Genomic DNA, 20,381 nt, shown 5'->3' with positions numbered 1-20,381 from the left:
CAATGTGCTTATAATACACATCGAAAGCTGGACAACTTTACATTGCAATGTAGCTAGACTATAGTGCGTAACCTTTAATTTATATGGGCTACTAATAAAGAAACACAGGCGCTCCTGTGTGGCTTAGTCAGTTAAGCATCTGACTTTGGCTCAGGTCTTGATCTCACAGTTGATGGGTTTGAGCCCCACGTCAGGCTCTGCGCTGACAGTTCAGAGCCTGGAGCCTGCTTCGGATTGTGTGTCTCCCTCTCTCTCTGCTCGTCTTCTGCTCGTGCTCTCTCTCTGTCTCTCAAAAATAAATAAAAAGGTTTAAAAATAACGCAAAGAGCCATAGGCTCTACATCTTGATAGGTGTTGTTAATCACTATCATTATTTTTAACTAGTCCAAGTCCAAAACACACACGCACCTCAGAAATTAGTACATCTACAAATGAGAGTACTCTACCTCATCAATCCAGATGCTACTTTATTATACATTTAGATATTAGGTGTGTGCTATTAAGTCATGGTTAGTTTGTTAAAATGAAGAAGCACAGAGGAGAACCAATACTCAATGTTGTTATTAAATGTTATAATGATTCTAAGATTAAGTATCAGTTGACTGAAATGTATTTCTAGCAAGAGCTCTCTTTTTTTAATACACTTGCTAAGCACTGAATTCATTAACTTGTGAAATAAGCGTGCTTCTCTCATATTCCCACCATGGAGTGTAAGCAGACTGTCCACCAGGTCACTATATCTGAAGCTGGTGATTGTACTACAGTCTTGGCCTTTACTTCTTACATCCAAATAGTAATCAAGACCTATATATTTTGTATCCTTAATATCCATCTTAACACATCCCTTCCTCTCTTTATTGTCACTGCTGTTGCCCCACCTCCCGTCTTCTTGTCTGCTGCCTTGTCTAGTGCAATAATCACTTTACTGGTCTTCAGGATCCTAATTTTCCCTCTGTCAGTGTATCTTCTTAAAATCTCAAACAGAGGGGCTTGCAAATATAAAAAACTAGTAATGTCCTTCCTAAAGACTGTAAACCTTTAGCGGATCATCACAACAAACTTGAAAAGCCTTTGCATGGTATGAAGGCCATCCATGATGTATCTTAAAATGACCCCTCTGGCTCATCTCTGCTGCCTGACCCTCATATTTCCTGTGGTCCAGCCATAATGATTTGCGTGGTACAGTTCAAGTCGATACTTAACTCCTCCAAACCTTTCTAGAAATGCTTTGTTCTGCCGTTTCCTTGCCCAGTTACTGGTTTTGCCCATTTACTCTCTACCTTGTACAGGTTTCCATGGTGGTCCGTATCATACTTCTGTACCTACTGCCATTTCTAATCTCCCAACAGAGGTGCAAGTTCCTTAAGGCAGGGATCATGTCTGTATTCTCAGTATCTAGCAAAGTGCCTGGCTCTGAGCAAGTGTTTAAATGTTGGTTGAGTGAGTAACTAGTTGGATACAACATTAAGATGACTACATTATTATTCAGAAAACTGTCTAAGAACTTACTGATGCCTGTATATCTCATCATGTTTTATATAGAATATATGGCATTAAATTATATTGGCATGGATATCCTATTTTTTTAATGTTTGTTTATTTTTGAGAGAGAGTGAGAGCACAGGGGAGGTGCAAAGACAGAGAGAGTAAAACAGAGGATCCAAAGCAGGCTCTGTGCTGCCAGAGCAGAGCCCGACGTGGGGCTCAAATTCACGAACTGTCAGATCATGACCTGAGCTGAAGTCAGAAGCTAAACTAACTGAGCCACCCACGGGTCCCTGAATGTTGTATTTAAACACACGATAGTCCACACGTCCGAGACCAGACAGCTAAAAATTCTATTGGATATGAATGTGGCTATTTTATGTCTCTTATTTTAATGAATGTGGCAAAAGGAATACTTTTTTTCTCTTCAGTCATGACTCTTGATAGCAAACTAACGCATCCTGAAGACAAGGAGAAAATGGAGGTTTTCTATATTTCCCAGCACCTGTCACAAATGCTTAATTCTGGCCCAAAGTCTGCCCATGTTGAAGCAGGGGGTTCCTTTATNGGGGGGGGGGGGGGGGGGGGGGGGGGGGGGGGAGATGAGAAGGGAGGGATACAGAGAGGGAGGAAGGGAGAGAAGAGGAGGAGAGACGAAGAGAAATACAGAAAAAATGCAGAAGGCGCAAGACAGAAAAGAGAAAGCTCAGTGTCAAAAGGCAAGATGACAGAAACACAGGACGCTGTACTTGCATATGTAAATGTATGCTCTTTTTCTCAGTTGTCCATATGCCAGTTTGCATTCCACTCCTATCAGACACCGTCAAAAGCCCTCTTAATATGTAGCCCCAGGCGTCAGAGTGAGTGCTTCCATCTTCTCCATATGGTTTAGTAAGGCCAGGCTGTGATGTGGGGCTGCCACCTGTCCAAATGAAGCCTGTGCAAGGCCCCCGTTCTAACAGCTCATTCCAAGAGGCAACCCCCCAATGGGGCCTCCTCCAAGAATGCTCCTGACATGATATCCGAGGTGTGGAAGTAGAAAGGACGGGTTGGAAGGAATCTAAAACAGTGGTTACAAGAATCTAAGTGGAGGACCAGTATCTACTTTGTTAAATAATCTTTTTCCCCTCAAAGATTCCATGTTTCCAAATATCACCTTGTCAGAAAATAATGAAGCATCAATGACATCTAGCTGAACAGTACAATTAGAAATGGCAGAAAGGAAGCAAAAGGCTTAAATAAAAGGTAAACTAGGGATGCAGATGTGCCCAATTATTTTGAGCATCCCAACAATTAATAAATTAGTGTTGATTATTTACATACCAAAAAGAGTCGTGCATTTACAAAAGTCCTTGTCATAGGCTTTTAATAGTAAGATTTCAACTAAGTATATAAACTGTGCTCCAATTAATAACAATTACTGAGATAACCATCACTGAATAAATGAAGAATAAGCAGATAAAAGAGTTCCTGTATTCTTTTTGGGGTAAAAATATGCTGTTGACTCCTGAGCCCATATAATCCAATTTTATATTATACCACCTCTTCCAATTAGTCAACGTTAATTTTAAATAGCCATTTGAGAAGGAAACTAGTAATTCATGACCAGCAAAATCAACAGCACTGACCACAATAAAAACAAGACTTTGCCATACAACGACACTTATTCAAGAGACTACAAACCATATGGATCCTGCACAATGAAACCCCAGCAGACTAAGATATAAAACTAGTTGACAAATGTATACAATGAGGATCGCTGAAATCTGAACAAGGGCATCAGGAGGAAAGTCAGGAAGACTGCAGGCTAGGTCAGAATGATGTACACGGAAGAAAATACACACAGCGAAACAAAAAAAAAATCCCTTGAGATCTAGGAATAGCACCCAGCCACGAATCTGGCACATTAAATAGGCACTACATAAATGTGTGTTTACTGAATAAATACCACCAAAAATCCACTCATAAAGGAATCTCTGAGAGCGTCCATTCAAAGTTTAAGTAGAATAGGAAATCCATTGGGTTTTATTTTCCTTTTAATTAAAAGTTAATAAATAAATCTATATAGTTTGGTAATAGTGAATTTGTACAATTACTAGCATAACAACCTCCTAAAACCACATCCAATTCTTCCTTTCCCCTTGGTGCACTTGTTAAAAATTATCTACCTACCTACCTACCTATGTATCTACCTAACCTACCTAAGGAGCGGCGGCACTGGTGTTATAATGTTTCCTATATTTTGGACAACAACCCCAAATCCAACAAATCCAAGTTGAAAACTATAATTAAAGATGCCACAATATTGTACACATAATTGAGTTCTATTTCTACAATCTATTGCATTAGAGTCGGTAGGGGATATATATCCATATGCTCTACTAGAAGATATACTTTTCAAGGGCCAGGACTGTTTTTAATCCAGTTTTTTCAAGGTGACTAGAATTTGTAAATTTTTAGGCATTCAGCACCTGTTTCTTGCAGAATTAATTCAGGGAAAAAAATCAATATAAACATTAACCAAGGCTTACGGTAAAGACAGACAAAGAAGTCTCATGGTCCTGCTCTTCTCATGCTGTCTTTTATGAGCTTAATATAAAATTCAAATGGAGAAGTTCGTAATTTTATTCCAGTTACATACAGCTTTCGGACTGGGATTATGTTACTCGATGCTTGCCCTAGGTGATGAAAACAATTGAGTATGGCTGTAACATGATCAATAGCCCTCAAGTGTAGGCTTCTTGATGCTCATGGCCGTCAGGGGTTACAGAACTTTCTGCCCATCTACTGTGAGGGACACGTAGGCATTGTAGAGCAGGTTATTTCCCTTAAGGCATTAAATTCTATGAAAATATAAAAAGCAGACTAAAAAATTTAAATGTCTACACGTGGTAAAGAATCTAGAGCAATACCATGGAACTCAACTGAAAAAAAAAAAGCTAGCGACTGCTTACTTTTATATTTATTTTACCACACACTCTGGCAAAACAAATTCTGACATGTAATTTTGAATTCAGTCAACTCTGGAAACTGGAGTTAAGTACATTTTTGCATTTTCGTGGTCATCTCATCATTTGTAAATGTGCCGATCTATAAAACTAGGCTGGCACACAACGCTGTTGTCCTCTAGAAGTCATATTCTTTCTGTATTGTGCCTTGTAGATGCATGTACGGCTGTATCTATGAACACCAGTTCGTGAATTTCAGATGCATGGCTCATTTAAGCGCTTGAAGTAGGATAACACGCAGGTGTCCGCCCTCCATATTTCAAAGCTCGAAGATTAACCTAATATACGATATGGTGACCTAACAGTTCCTCATCTGAAAGAAATCTGAAAAATAATCTCTGATACAGCCTAAGTGTGAGAATAACCCAGCGGGATTTCCACTTCTTCATTTCTTAATGAGTTTTTTGATAATGAGAGGTGACTTTGCCAGTCACTCTGGGCTCTATTATGGCTAATTTGACTCCACTTCACTCTCCTTGTTAATTATTAACACTAGCCTTTTTATCCTCATGAGACCACATTCCAATTTTTCCTTTTTCGATTTTTATGAGCCCATCTTTATGAAGGTGAAAGTCTTGGAGAATAGGTTTTCACTTAGTGCAGAGCCCGAACATTTATTATTCGTTTAGGCGGAGACGCTGTGACATTGATTATATAAGCACGGGTGTTCTTCAGGATGGCTTTAATGTGCTAGCAATGTGAAAAGGCTGTTAATTAAAGAAGAAGCACCATGGTATTTTTCACTTGGGAATCAGTTCCCAAAAGAATGGTCATTTGCCACTTGCTAACATATCCACAGATTAAAAGGTGACTAGCTCCAAGGGTTTGCCTTTCAGTAGTGCTGAAAGAAATGATCTGTGCCATTTGCAGATGGCTTTCATTTGTCAGAAGCGGTCACTTGCCATATCTATTATCGACAGGACAATTGTGGAAGACAGCATGCAAGGGTAGAATCTATTTGTACTAGCGTTATAGTCACACGGTATCATGTAACTATCATGCTAATTGCTTCATTATGAAAACATTTATTTTCCCTCAACTTTAATACATCTCTTTCTCAAAACTGTTTCCTTAGATACCATTTAAAGTGATTACCCATCTAATTATCTCTTTAGTTGGGGCGGGGGGAGTAGATCAGGGTGGATGGAGGTAGGATGGAGGGATGAGCAGGGAGCTCAGTCTTTTCTGGACAGAAATGAAGGAGCCAGAGATTGTTTTCATCAGTCCTGCTCTGGGAATCAGTGGGTGAGTCTGTGAGGGGCAGGAGATTGGGGACAGTTGCTAAAATTGTGGTGCAGCTGATACTCTTCCCTGGAGGAAAACCACATTTCATCTCCAAGGGTTCTTAAGGCTACGACTTTCCCTAATCAAGCCCAACTCTAAGGAAAGACGCATGACCCCAACAGAATTTTTCTCCTCCTTACAACAGAAACTGAATCGGCTGTCTTGAATCTTTCCCCCCACTAATTAGTTCAGTCCTTGGCATTCTCATCATGGACGTTTCATACCATACGTGACAGAACAACAAATACCATTATCTGATTCTTTCTGTACCCTTTAACCAACTCTCTTCCTCTGTCCCCATAACTCAAGGGCTTTATGAAAATTTTCTGAGGTCAAAATAAAACTTCAAGGAATCTCCTATCTTCCTTTAAAAGATTATAGTAAGTGTCCCAGAATCTGCTTTTGTTAGCGCAGGCTGAGACTGAACTGGAGACCTAGGGGCAGGCTCCCGTTCGCCTCTGAACCTCACCTCATCAGTGAGCTCCCTCCTGGGCACATCACCTCTGAGGGATTTACTTTCCTAGGCTGGAAAATGGAGAACTTGTTTAAAGCCCAGTCCCCTTTCCAAAAGATAAACACCTATTTTTAAAATAGCCAAGCCTTAAGAAAGATGGGAACCAACCAGTGGGGACATATTGGATTCTTCATTAAAAAACAAAACCCCAAACAACTCGGCTACCAAGTTTTCAAGGCACAAATAAATGAAGTAAAAATTCTAACCCATACCTCCACTATTTGGAGATGTGTTAGTAAGTTTAGTTTGGAAAAGCAAACATAAGCATGCAACATTATTATAAGTTATAACCATTTAAAACCTATACTCTATACGAGTTGCGTATCACATGTGGGCTAACAGCAGCAAGTACTGCAAGTACCGGTATTTAGCAAACGGTCTCCTGTTCCAAGACTGGACATTTCAGAGCAATCTGTTTCTATTACCCCTGGCTAAAGCCCTAATTATTAGAATTTGGACTCCAATGTTAATTGGGTCAATGTGGGAAATGCTCTCGCGCCATGGCACTGATGTGAGGCTCCTTCTTTCTAGGGGGATTAAAAGGATAGAAGTTTTAGGTTTTCCTTAAGCTTTCCAAAAGGTCAAGGCAGGGACAGGGATAGGTTGACATTTTCATATTTGAATTGAATTCACTAAATCGCCATCTGAATATTTCAGGAATTTAATAAAACAAACACATAATTATCAATAATATTCTTCATTATCAAGAGTGATATTAATAGCAAAAAAAAAAGTATATTTTACCAACTGTTAAGATACTCAGTGGTCTTGGCTTTGGATAGCAACTTCTGAGTTTGAGATGAAAGTCACTGCATTGTATTTCAATTCCCCAGACTATACTGTGCTCCCAATACCAAAAGGAAATTATGGCACTGGGGAACTTTTCTATTTACCTCACTACATGGAGGAGCTGTTTTTCTCTGAAATAATTGATGTTTTCTCAAATCTGTTAATCACTGCAAGATCAAAGCCAAGATCTAGACTTACCCCAAAATTGATAGTGCTCAAAAGAGACCAGTAATACATGCTTCCATGTTTTAACTGAAAAACGTACAATACAGCAACAACATAAAACTATGCTTTATCCATTTAATAGCAGCCAATGTTACGGAAATGGTTTAAGATAGGAAATCTTTAATTTAAAATTTAATTCTTTTGAATTAAATATCTGTAGGTCTGGCTAAAAATGAACTTTCGGCTATTCTCATTTTAGTGTTCCTTTTTATTTCTATAGCTCTACAGAAAGTGGTTTATTGCTTTTAGAACAAAATAAGATGCTTTCAGAACTTTTGTTAGTGAAGAAAAACTGCTGGTACTTGAAAGCTTTTCTAAAACACTCACAGCTCTTCCTCACCACCCCGCACCTCGCAATCCCACATGAGATCCTGTTTAGGTGCATTTGTTAGGTGCTGCCTATGGGCCAGGCAGGGGGCCAAGCTACTTTTGGGGCAACACGGGCCAGCATCGAGGAGCTCATGAGAATCTGGCACTACCCAAGCAGAACCAGAGGGCCCCTGCCCAGTGCTGCCTCTTCAGACCCTGGTGTGGCTGTGAGGTCCACATGCCTGGTATAGACCAAGTAGGGGTTCCCAGCAACCACACATGTCTGAGGCAGGAAAATAAGGCTGCCAGCTCAAGTCAGCCCTGACAATGATCCTTGAGAGCCGATCTTGGCCTCCAACCCTGGCTGAGGAGAAAAGGGATGCACACAGCCTCATGGGAGAGGCCCTTCACTGAGTGTTCTTTTTTGAAATAACTCTCATAAATTCACCCCTGCAATGTAAGAACTCTTCTTAAATATAAATATTAGGGATGCCTGGGTGGCTCAGTCAATTGAGGGTCCTACTCTTGACTTCGGCTCAGGTCATGATCTCATGGTTCATGGGACTAAGTCCCTGTTGGACTCCACACTGACTGACAGCTCAGAGCCTGCTTGGGATTCTCTCTCTCCTTTTCTCTCTGCCATTCCCCCCAATAAATACGTAAACTTAAAAAAATAAATATTAAAGGATGCTAGTTCATTGGAGTGTGCAGTATAGGTTCCTCCCCCAAATTTCTAAGAAATCTACACTTGTTTTCTCCATGAGTAAATTCTGATATGTTGAGTAAGTTAAATGATTCATCTTTACTGTTTGACTATGAACAATAAATGCCTCAGATTTGAATAAACTCCCAAATAAGTCTAAACATGGTCAATTCTCGACTTCTTCAGGCAAATGGAGAAAGCTATGCTCGAAATAAGCCTATACTTTTTATTTTCAGTAAGGGACTTATTGAATAACATACATATTTATTTTTGGAAGCAGGTTTATTGTCTTAAGATAACATGAAACTGGACTTATAATTTCTTAGCAGAAAATGAATGATGCTAAGAGACTGGGAAAAGAAGAGGTCATTCCGAGTCTGCTAGCTGACAGGAGGGAACCAAAGTTCAACTTAACAACTGGCTGGGATCGTTTGCAGAATGAACGATTCACAAACGGATGAGGTAGGTTTAGCTACTTCTGAGAGTAGACACTGTAGTTCTTTGGCTTTCTAGTAGAATCTTTTGGAAATGAAATCAGATAGGAGAATGAATTGGTTGAAAGAGTCAAGACTGAAATTTTCACAGACTAATACCTGTAATATTTATTTTGTATCTGCTATGTGTGAGCTATTAAGGTGTTCAATCCTCACCACCAATGACACTGTAGGCACTATTACTTTGCTTCCTTTGTAGATAAAGAACCTAAAGTTCACTGGGGTTAAGCTAATGTCAAAGGTCAAGTTGCAAGTGGCAGACATAGATGTGAATCTCTTTGGCATCATAGTCCATGTTATTAATTACTAAAAACGATGCCTCTCATACTGTAACAGAGGTTCTTGAATGGCTCTCCAAGTCAAATATCAAATATCAAATATCAAATCTGATATCCATGGAGGGTCTAATATTACACACAATTTCATATTAATGTGTATTGCTCCACCCCAGTAAAACAGTTACAGTTTTATCAGAGGTTGAAAGGGATGAACAACCAAAGAAAGCTTAACATGTGACAGAACAGAGTGATGAACAAAACCAAAAGAGTAATTTTTTTATTAAAAAAGTTTAAAATGTTTGAGAGAGAGAGAGAGAGAGAGGCAGAGAGAGAGAGAGAGAGAGAGAGAAGAAACAGCCAAGGGGCAGAGATGGGGGTGGATAGAGAATCCCAAGAAGTTTCCATGCTGCCAGTGCAGAGGATCAAACTCATGAACTGGGAGATCATGACCTGAGCCAAAATCGTGAGTGGGGCGCTTAACTGACCAAGCCGCCTAGGTGCCCCAAGAGTAGTTTTTTTTTTTTTTTTTTTAAACAAAGATAAATGTAAAGACATGGATTTAAGTTTAAGCCTAGAAGTACATAATGATGGCGTCCTGGAAAGGCAGGCAGTAAAGGATCTGCGGTGTTAAAGTACATTAAGTTTGCAATGTATCACAGGGTGGCTGAGTTCCTTGGTGGGTTAGAGCAGCGTGAGCTGCACAAAGACAGCGCAGAGGGACAGCACCTCTCCCGGGGACCTGGGTTACTCAGGTCACACTGTGAGCACTATGTTCTTCCCAGCACCACACTCCAGAGCAATCCTGAGACGTGGAGTGAGGTCTGTGCAGGGGAAGGTGATAAGAATGGTAACGGGCACAGGAACACTCTCATGTGACGAAGGGCTGAATGACTAGCAGTGACGGCTTGGGGAAGAAAACACAAGAGGTGAAGGCGGTTACATCGATCAGGTAGAACAGTCAGCAGCAGAGGGCAGGAGGAGGCAGAGATCCACTCGCTCTATAATGGGACAAACTGAATTGACCAGGTAATTGGTGACCCTGTGATCGCTGCAAGTGTTAAAGCAAAGGCCGTCAGTAGTGGCCAAACTTGGGCTTAAGGGGACTTTAAAAAGAATCATCAGAGGAAAGGCCTAGGAATCTGTGTGTTAAGAAATGTCCCTATAAAGTTCTGATGTAAAACTAGGTTTCTTCTGGTTTCTAGAAGACCAGGTACCAGAAAAGTTGTAAAAGTAACTGTTGCATTGGAAAGAAAGGTCTCAACAGAGGACCTTTACATCCTCTTAAATTTCTAAATACTGAGAGAGCAACCCATCTCACATAGCAATCTTACACCATCACGGAAGTGAATCCCTCCCAGGCAAACAGTATTATCAGAATGCATATTAGTAGAAGCCTTCATATAGCACGATTCCTAGAATAATGGCACATTTCTAAGTTGTCTTTCAGAGATGCAAGTATTCTCAAGTGCTTTAGAAATGCGAACCTCTGAAGATTTTCTGATTCACAGGGTACAAAGAGATTGCCTATGTTAGCAGTTCTTGAAGGCAGGAGGGCAGAAATAAGAGGAACTTCAGAAGCCAGTGGAGCAATCTGGCTGTGCTACTGGTTTTCCCCAGAACCCAGCTTGAAAAAGTCAGGAGGACCGAGCAAGCGTTAATGTTATCTATGTCAATCTTGTTCAGTGAGTGCGAGACCTCTGTAAATACACGCTCACTCACACTACGTTCTCGTCAGTGACCTCCCCACCCCCCGCCCCATTTCCTATATGAAAGAAAATGCACGTGCTTACTGTCATTTCGGAGGAAATTATTAAGCAGTTGGAAAAGAGGAAAACTATCCCAGGAGTCTTGTGGTTGGGCCTCCAGCGCAGTATCCATATCCACTGTGAATAAAGCCCAAAATTTCTCTGCGTGCTCGGCCAGTAAATCGGGCCACCAGGCAAATGCCTGCACAAGTGTAAAGAAATAATGTAAAATTAGAGTGCTTCTTAGAAACACACACAAATATTGTGCCATCCGAAAACATGTCATTAAAAGTGAATCTGTAGTAGAATGCTATAGAATAGGATATATAACACATTTTAAAATACTCACAGAAAACAGTGATAGTAGAAATACACCAAAAAGCTCATAGTACTTACACTTAAATTATGCGATACATTTTTCTTTTTTGTTTTATATACTTTCAAATGTTATATATCAAACATGTATTTTTAAATTAAAGTGATAACATGTCATTTTGCATTTTAATGCTGTATTAGATTTCCTACTTCTTTTTTTAAAATGTTTTAATGTTTTATTTATTTCTGAGAGAGAGGAGGGGGGGGCAGCATGAGCAGGGGAGGGTCAGAGAGAGAAAGAGACAAAGAATCAGAAGCAGGCTCCAGGCTCTGAGTTAGCTGTCAGCACAGAGCTCGTTGCGGGGTTCAAACCCACGAACTGTGAGATCATGATCTGAGTCGAAGCCGGACGCTTAGCTGACTGAGCCACCCAGGTGTCCCTAGATTTCCTAGTTCATTCAATGCCAAATTTGATTATTTAAAATTCATGTATAAAATTTTTTCTCACACTTAAAAAATACTACTTTTTATTTGCAGTACTTTTAAAAATGAATCTAAGGTCTAAAGCTAAAATACACTTTCTTTCACAGAGAGGCATTTCTTAACTCTTTGATGAAAATTCAATGCTCTGATGGTCTTTGTCTTTCATATCTAGTCTTACATAGTCTTTCTGATGCTCAGCATTTTAATTTTGCAGGTCTTGGCATTGCATATATGATTTCATTGTGAATATTTTAACTTCTGCCCCTTAAATTTGACAGTAACACTACAAAGATGAGTCTGTGTATGTTCTATTTATTACTTTATAGTTAGCTAGGCATTTTATAGTGCCGTTTAGGTCATGGCAATATTCACTTAAAAAAATCTGCTGTTTAGAGGAGTGAAAATAATATTTACTTTTTAGAAAGTTCTTGAAAACCATGTGGTCTGACCATGGACCACAGAACAAAGACTGCCTGCCATGGAACCCAGCAGAGGCCCAACTTCCTGTGGTCCCTGCCAGCCAGCTAGCCCATAAACCCTACCAACCAGCCCACCAAAGATCTCTTAATGCCTTAGTGGGTTGATTGGTGAAAGGTTTTCCCTGAGGAAGCCAGTCTGTAGAGACTACAAGAGATTACTGCTTCTTCAAATGTGCAGACACCAACACAAGTCATTAAGGACCATGAAGAATTAAAGAAACATGATACCAATAAAAGAACAAAATAAAGCTCCAATATCCAACTCCAAACACATGGAGATCTGCAAAGGGCCTAAAAGAATACAAAAAATAGCATCTTAAAGAAGCTCAGTGAGCTACAAGAGAACACAGATGGACAGCTAAATAAAATCAGGAACACGATGTGTTAAAAAAATGAGAAGTTCAACCAAGAGACAGAAACCATGAAAAGAACTAAATAAATATTCAAGAACTGAAGAACAATGACTGAAAAATTCAACAGAGAGCTTCAACAGAGTTGATCAAGGAGAAGGAATCAAATCAATGAATTTGAAGACAAGTAATCTGAAGTCCTCCAGTCAGAGGAACAATAACAAAATAATCAAAAAAAGTGAAGAAAGCCTACAGGACTTAGGGGAGATCTTAAAATAAAGCAGTGATAGATATTATGGGAGTCCCAAAGAGAGGAGAGGAAGGGAAAGGGGCAGAAAGCTTATTTAAAAGAAACAGTGGCTGAAAACCTCCCAATTACGGATAGGGAAATAGACATCCAGATTCATGAAACCTAAAGGACACCAAATGGCTTGACCTAAAAAAGTCCACACCAGGACACATTATAACTAAACTGTCAAAAGCCAAAGACAGAGAATTTTGAAAGCAGAGAGAGAAAAATAACACATCATCCCCCCCCCCCCCCACCAAAGCTATCAGTAAATTTCTCAGCAGAAACCTTGGTGGCTTGGTGGGAGTGGTAAGATACATACAACTGCCAGAAATAAAATGCGAACCAAGAAAACTCAGCAAACTTTAAAAATGAAGGAGAATTAAAGACTTACTCAGGAAAACGAAAGCTGAAAAAGCTCATTACCACTAGACTTGCCCTACAGAAAAGTACTAAAGGAAATTCTTCCAAGTGGAAACAAAGGATGCTACACATTAACACAAATATATATGAAAATGTAGGGGTGCTTGGGTGGTTGAGCGTCCTACTCCTGATTTTCGTGCAGGTCATGATCTTGTGGTTTTGAGTTCAAACCCTTCATTGGGCTCCACATTGATAGTGTGGAGTCAGTTTGGATTCTCTCTCTCCCTCTCTTTCTCTACTCTTCCCCTGTTTGAGCTCTGTCTCTCTCAAAAACTAAATAAACTATATCCCCCTATATATAGTTTCTGCATATATATATATATATATATGTATATCGGGGTGCCTGAGTGACTCAGTCGGTCAAATATCCAACTTTGGTTCAGGTCATGATCTCATGGTTTGTGGGTTTGAGCCCCATGTTGGGCTCAATGCTGACAGCTCAGAGTCTGGAACCTACTTTGGATTCTGTGCCTCCCTCTTTCTCCTACTCCCCCACTCACACACTGCCTCTGTCTCTTAAAAATAAATGCTAAAAAATAACAAAAAAATATGAAAGCATAAATCTCACTGGAAAAGGTAAATACATAGACTAATAGTAATATAATACTCCAATAAGGGTACACAAATCATTTTTACTTCTATTATAAAACCTAAAGCAGAAAAGTATTAAAAAATTTAATATTTATTTTTGAGAAAGAGAGAGAGACAGAGCATGAGCAGGGGAGGGGCAGGGCAAGAGGGAGACACAGAATCCAAAGCAGGCTCCAGGCTCTGAGCTGTCAGCACAGAGCCTGACGCGGGGCTTGAACCCACGAGCCGTGAGATCATGACCTGAGCCGAACTCAGATGCTCAACCAACTGAGCCACACAGGCACTCCAGAAAAGTATTTAAAAAAACAAAAGCAAAAAACCTCTGCAATTATTAGTATTAGTATCATCCAGGACTCAGATGTTCAGTATTTTTCCTGAAATTACACAAATGTAAATGGAAAGAAACCAAGTCAAAATTATATAACAAAACAGTACTCTATCACAAAAGCCTGTAAAATTACAAGAACACTCACTATTTTATAAAACACTGACACTTTAAGAGAACCATAATCTCAAAACCACAAAATCGCCAAGTTGTTCCCTAAACTGCTAAATAGATGAACATGACTCCAATGACTAAGTATGGGTTTTATAAAGAAAAATCAAATCCAAATCAGATAACTCATACTGAAATACAAAGATTTAAGTGTCTTCATCCCTCAGGTCTATTTCACTTACAGAAAGGAGCAAACTATAGTTTAGGTTTTAAATGTGCCATAAATTTTAGAAGTTGGCCTGATTAATGAAAAGCACCTTTCATGGAGAATCAATCTTCCTAAGAAATCCATATTTACATAAGTAGAAGACATTTACAGCCAGTACTTTTTTTTTTTCCCTAGAGTCTTTGCTAGATCTAATGTCAACAAAAATTTTAATATGGCAGTCTTGTATTTTAAGCTCACATTTTTTGGGATAAATTCCCAGGTCTCTTCAATGTGGGAACTACAAATATCATATGTAATAAGGGGAGTTAAAGAACATTGAGTCCTCATGTAAAAGATTAGAACATACTTTTCTCTTAGTCCTTCAAGGACAGACTTTCGAAATGTCTGAGTCTACTAATCCCATGCTTTGAATAGACTGGTTACTCTTCACTTTATGAATGCAACTGGGCTATGTGAAATCTGATGTCAACTGATGAAGATGTAAGTTTCAATTATGAATAAAAATTGTCTTGACTCAACTTTTATTACCCTCATCATGAGTATGAGGGTGTTAACAAAAGTTTTCTACCATAAAAAAAACTTAAGAATGACTATTACCAGAAAAATTCGTTAATGGATACACAGTATAGAAGAAGTCAATTCTCACATCAATAGCATAATGTGTGCATGTGTGAGTGGGGTAAGTGTAGTGTTTTTGTATGTAATTAAATTTAAGTTGTTACCACCTTAAAAAAGACTGTTAAAAATCTGGAGTCCAGTTAAAAGGTACATTCTTACCTAAGAATACTTGCTTTAAGTGTATATGAATTAAACTCCCCAATCAAAAGACACAGACTGAATAAATTAAAACAACAAGATCCAACTCTATGCTGATGAGAGACTTTAGATTTGAGGACACACATAGGCTGAAAGTGAAGGTATTATAAAAGATATTCCATACAAATGGTAACCAAAAGAGAACAGGGGTGATTATGCTTACATCAAACAAAACAGACTTTAAATCAAAAACTGTCATAAGAGAAAAAGTGGATCACTATATAATGATTAAAGGGTCAATTTACCAACAAGAAAGAATAATTACAAATATATATGAACCCAAGCTCAGAGCACCTAAATATATAAAACAAGCCTTGACAGATCTTAAGGGAGAAACAGAAAGCAACACAATTACATTCAGAGACCTTAAAACTACACTTTCAATAATAGATCTCATCCAGACAGAAAATTAGTAAGGAAACAGCAGACTTGAAAAACACTTTAGACCAAATGGACCTAAAAGACAGATATAGAACATTCTACCCAATGACCACACACTGCACATTCTTCTCAACCACACACAGAACAATACCCAGGAGAGACCACATGCTAAGTCACAAAACAATTCTTAACTTTTGAAATCATCCCAAGTATCTTTCCTTATAACTGTGGAAAGAGATCAGAAATCAGTAACAAAAGGAAAACAGAAAAATCACAAATACATGGAGATAAACAAGACACTCGTGAACAACCACTGAGTAATATAAAAATTCATTAGGGAAATAGAAAATATCCTGAGACAAACAAAAATGAAAACACTACATACCAAAATGTATGGGATGCGGTAAAAGGAATTCTAAGAAGGAAGCTTACAGCAATAAACACCTATATTAAAAAAGTAGAAAGATCTCAAATAACAACCTCATATCACACCTCAAGGAAGCAGGAAAATAAACTAAGACAAACTAAGTCTGAAGTTAGGAAAAAAAGAAAATAAAGATTAGAGATTAAATAAATAAAATACAGAATATGAAATAATAGAAGGCATCAATGAAACTAGGAGTTAAATTTTTAAAAATATAAACAGTATCAACAAAACATTAGATTAATAAAGAGAAAAAGCAGAAGATACAAATAAGTAAAATCACAAATGAAAAAATAAAATCATAAATGAAAATCATAAATGGCATTATAACCAATGCCATGGGAATAAAAAAGATCATAAGGGAAAATTACCCAATGATTTCTTGAATATGACACCAAAAGCAAAAATACATAAACAAGACTATGTCAAATTAAAAGCTACTACATGGCAAAGTAAACTATCAGCAAAATGAAAAGGGATCTTAAGGAATGGGAGAAAATATTTGCCCAGAGTTTATCTGATAAAGGGTTAATACCCGAAGCATATAAAGAGCCCTACAACCCAACAGCATGAGAACCCCAAATAACCTGATTAAAAGATGGGCAAAGACCTGAACGGACATTTCTCTGAAGAAGATTCACAAATGGCCAACAGCTATATGCAAAGGTCCTCAGCATCATTAATCATAATATGATTTTCAAATGTAAATCAAAACCACAACGAATTATCATATAACACCTTATTACGGTGGCTAGTACAAAAAAAAAAAGATAAGTTTCGTTGAAGATGTAGAGAAAGGAGAACTCTTATATACTGTTGCTGAAAACGTGAATTGCTACCGCCACTATGATAAACAGTTTGGAGGTTTCTCAACAAATTAAACATAGAAGTACCACATGATCCAGCAATCCCATTTCTGAGTATATATCTGAAGGAATTGAAATTAGAATCTCAAAGGGACCTCTGCATTGCCCTGTTCACTGGAGCATTCTTCACAACAGCTAAGACATGGAAACAACCTAAATGTCCATCAGCAGATGAATGGATAAAGAAAATATGGCACTTATATACAATGGAAATTCCTTTAAAAAAGAAGGAAACCATGCCATTTGCAACAACCTGGTTAAATCTAGAGGATGTTATGCTGAGTGAAATCTAAAATAGTCAAATCCCTAGGAGCAGAGTGGAATGGTGGATTCAGAAGGTAGAATGGCTGGGAGATGGGGGGGGGCGGGGAACGCGAAGCAGAGATGAATTAGTAAAAGGGTACAAAGATTCGTTATATGAGACAAACAAGTCTTAGAGATCTACTGTGCAGTACAGTGCCTATGGTTAACAGTGCTCTGTTACACACTCGACATTTTGCTTAGAGGCTACATCTTGCGTTAAGTGCTCTTATCACACTCACACAAAAAATAATGTGGATTTCTCTGGCTACACCATCTCAGTTCTGTTTTAATTTGCATTTCTCTAATAATGAATGAGTTTGAACACTTTTTTATATACATAAGGGCTCTCTTTATACTGTTTTTAGTGAATTGCTTTTGAGGTCTTCCCTCCTCCCCACCTTAAAAATTTTTTTTAATTAAATAAAGTCTATACTCAATGTGGAGCTTGAATTCCCCACCCCAAGATTGAGAGTTGCATGCTCTGCCTACTGAGCCAGCCAGGTGCTCCCCTTCTTCCCTTTTTTAAATTTATCTTTTGGTAGTGCTTTAGCTTTTTAACCAAACAGATACAAAGCATTTACACTTCTGTGATATAGAAGTTTCCATTATTTTTCTAATTGGAATTAATCACTTAAAAAGGATTCATCATGGGTGCCTGGGTGGCTCGGTCTGTTAAGCTTCCAACTACGGCTTAGGTCATGATCTCACAGTCCATAAGTTTGAGCCCTGCATTGGGCTCTGTGCTGACAGCTCAGAGCCTGGAGCCTGCTTCAGATTCTGTGACTCCCCTTTCTACTCCTCCCCTGCTCTCACTCTGTCTCTCTCTCTCTCTCAAAAATTAATAAACATTTAAAAAACAAAACAGATTTATCATGCGATAGCCAGAGAAGTCAAAGTTTACTTGTGAGAACTTTCTAAGAACGTGTGATACATGGTTGTAAAACTTCATTTAATTTCTTCAAATGTGAATTAGATTAAAACCATATACATGTCAAACTGCAAAAAACAAAATGGATTATAAAATATCAACCCATTGGATATTTTCTTAAAATCTTGTATCACAAGACAATGTTTAATTTATTAATACAAGTATTCTTTTTAATGTTTTATTTATTTTCGACAGAGAGAGACAGAGATAGAGCATGAGCGGGGGAGGGGCAGAGAGAGGGAGACACAGAATCTGAAGCAGCTCCAGGCTCTGAGCTGTCAGCACAGAGCCCAATGTGGGGCTCGAACTCACAAACGCTGAGATCGTGACCTCACCAAAGTTGGATGCTCAATCGACTGAGCCACCCAGCATCCCACAATTTATTAATACAAAACATCATCATGTAATGAATTAATGGACAGTAAATGTAAGACAGCATTGCCTACAGGAAGAATATAAACAGATGTCCGAGTTAGTTAATGCCCAGCTTAGTGTTTATGACTTGAACTTTGTTGCTACAAATATATAAATGTGAAATACTATTGGAAATGGTATGCTCTATGTCATGAGCTATTGCTCTTTCAAAATAGTATCTCTGAATACTTTTTAACTATCTACTTAAATGGGTATGTGACAAATAATATAAAAGTAAAAAATAAAATAGTGTCATTTCACCACATATGTCTTGCTCCTTTCTTTTGTAGAGCTGCCACAGTGACTGACCGGAGGGGAACCTCACCCTGACTCTAGGCACAGCAGGAGAGAAACTCCACCAAAAAGGCAGTGCTTCAAAGACAGACTTATAGCCTCACTTCTAGTTCACAGTCAATACTTTCCCAAATGATTAAAATTAAGAAATTTTAATCTTAAAAGATTAAGAAAGTAACCATCATGTTAAGTCAGGATTGTTTCAAGACTCAGAAACATTCCACAGCTCTTTTTATAGTGAACTTAGAAGACAGAGCCACAGTTGGGGAATGAAATAAAATGGGACAGAATTTTATCAAAAAGAAAAAAAAAAGTAACTTCAGGATGGCAAGATTTTGGCATCGTCACAATTTTCATTATGTTTTGCAGAAGTGTATTTCTGTGTCTCAAACTGTATTCCTGATGAACGTAAGCCAATCTGTGATGAAGGCTTATTATTCTCCTAAGACGATCAGAGAAAGCTTTAAGCGATCACGGTCTTTGAAAAGAAAAACTAAGGGTCCCAGGCTGTCACCTTGAGAACAGAGTGGTTTCTACACCTACCCCCTTACTTTCCTATCATCCCCCGAGGTGGCAGTCATCCCACCAGCGACTGTTAGTAAGAAGAGAGGCTGTATGATGTCCTCCCTCGAGGACTGCTTCCTGGGAGGTGGTGGGAGTGTCAGGGCATCAGGGTCTCCACCAGGGAGGGGGAAACCCCACTCAGAAACATAGCCATCTGGAGGGCACCAGTCAAGTCCTGATTACCTGGGTTAAAGTTATCTGGGCTCTAGTGCCAAGCCACTAATTTTTGTAAATGAGATGGCAGAGGCAGAAGACAATGGGTAACTGATTAAGAGGAAAATACAAAACAAACTTGATTGTAATCCTTCAGCCCTACCATTTCTACCAACGTTCTAACAATAGAAAGATCTTATACGGTGAAAAATGAAATATGTGACAAGGTGACAATACTTTGAAAGCTGTTTGTTTTCTGAGTGTAATTGAAAACAGTGGCAGGTAAGAATGGACCCTGAAAGTAGAAGTGAGTATCGAGCTTTTGCACTTAGTGTGAGACTTGAGAGCTCATGCGCAAATCAGTTCCCTCGGTGGCTTTCCTCTTATGCAAATTGTCAATAATAATACTTGTCCTCACCTCCCCTAAGGTTGTTGTGGAAAGTCAGTGAATATGAAAATCTCTTGCTTGTACAAAAGTAAAAAAGTAATCATTATCAGCAATTACAGAAATGAGTTGAATTCTATAACAGATCTTATAATATGAACTTAGATCTTTTATGTGCCAATTATTTCTCAAAATACTTTTTTTTTTTACTATTTATTTTTATCTATTTTTTGAGGGCGAGAGCACGTGAGCGAGCTTAGGAGGGGCAGAGAGAGAGCAGAGAGAGAATCCCAAGCAGGATCCACACTCGAAGCAGAGCCTGACGTGGGGCTCGATCCTACAACCGTGAGATCATGACCTGAGCTGAAACCGAGTCAGACGTTTAACTGAGTGAGCCACCCAGGTGCCCCTATTCAATGTAATG

The 20,381-nt window shown here is 38.7% G+C and overlaps 1 protein-coding gene and 1 non-coding gene across 6 annotated transcripts in view; both read right to left on the bottom strand.

The window, feature by feature from the left end:
- Positions 1 to 20,381, bottom strand: part of CADPS2 (calcium dependent secretion activator 2) — a 397,782-nt gene that overhangs the window by 67,466 nt on the left and 309,935 nt on the right. For all 5 annotated transcript variants that reach the window (XM_077773241.1, XM_077773245.1, XM_077773242.1 and 2 more), the window contains one exon: positions 10,880 to 11,036. In XM_077773241.1, the coding sequence (XP_077629367.1) occupies positions 10,880 to 11,036 (157 nt within the window). The remainder of the gene's footprint in view (positions 1 to 10,879; positions 11,037 to 20,381) is intronic.
- Positions 7,892 to 8,019, bottom strand: LOC144239329 (small Cajal body-specific RNA 20). Its single transcript, XR_013337391.1, has one exon.

The sequence above is a fragment of the Crocuta crocuta genome, unplaced genomic scaffold (genome assembly GCF_008692635.1).
Source record: "Crocuta crocuta isolate KB4526 unplaced genomic scaffold, BGI_CrCroc_1.0 scaffold16, whole genome shotgun sequence".
NCBI classification, from domain to species: Eukaryota; Metazoa; Chordata; class Mammalia; order Carnivora; family Hyaenidae; genus Crocuta; species Crocuta crocuta.
The sequence above is the reverse complement of the archived record's forward strand: the minus strand, read 5'-3'. Positions and strand labels throughout refer to the sequence as shown.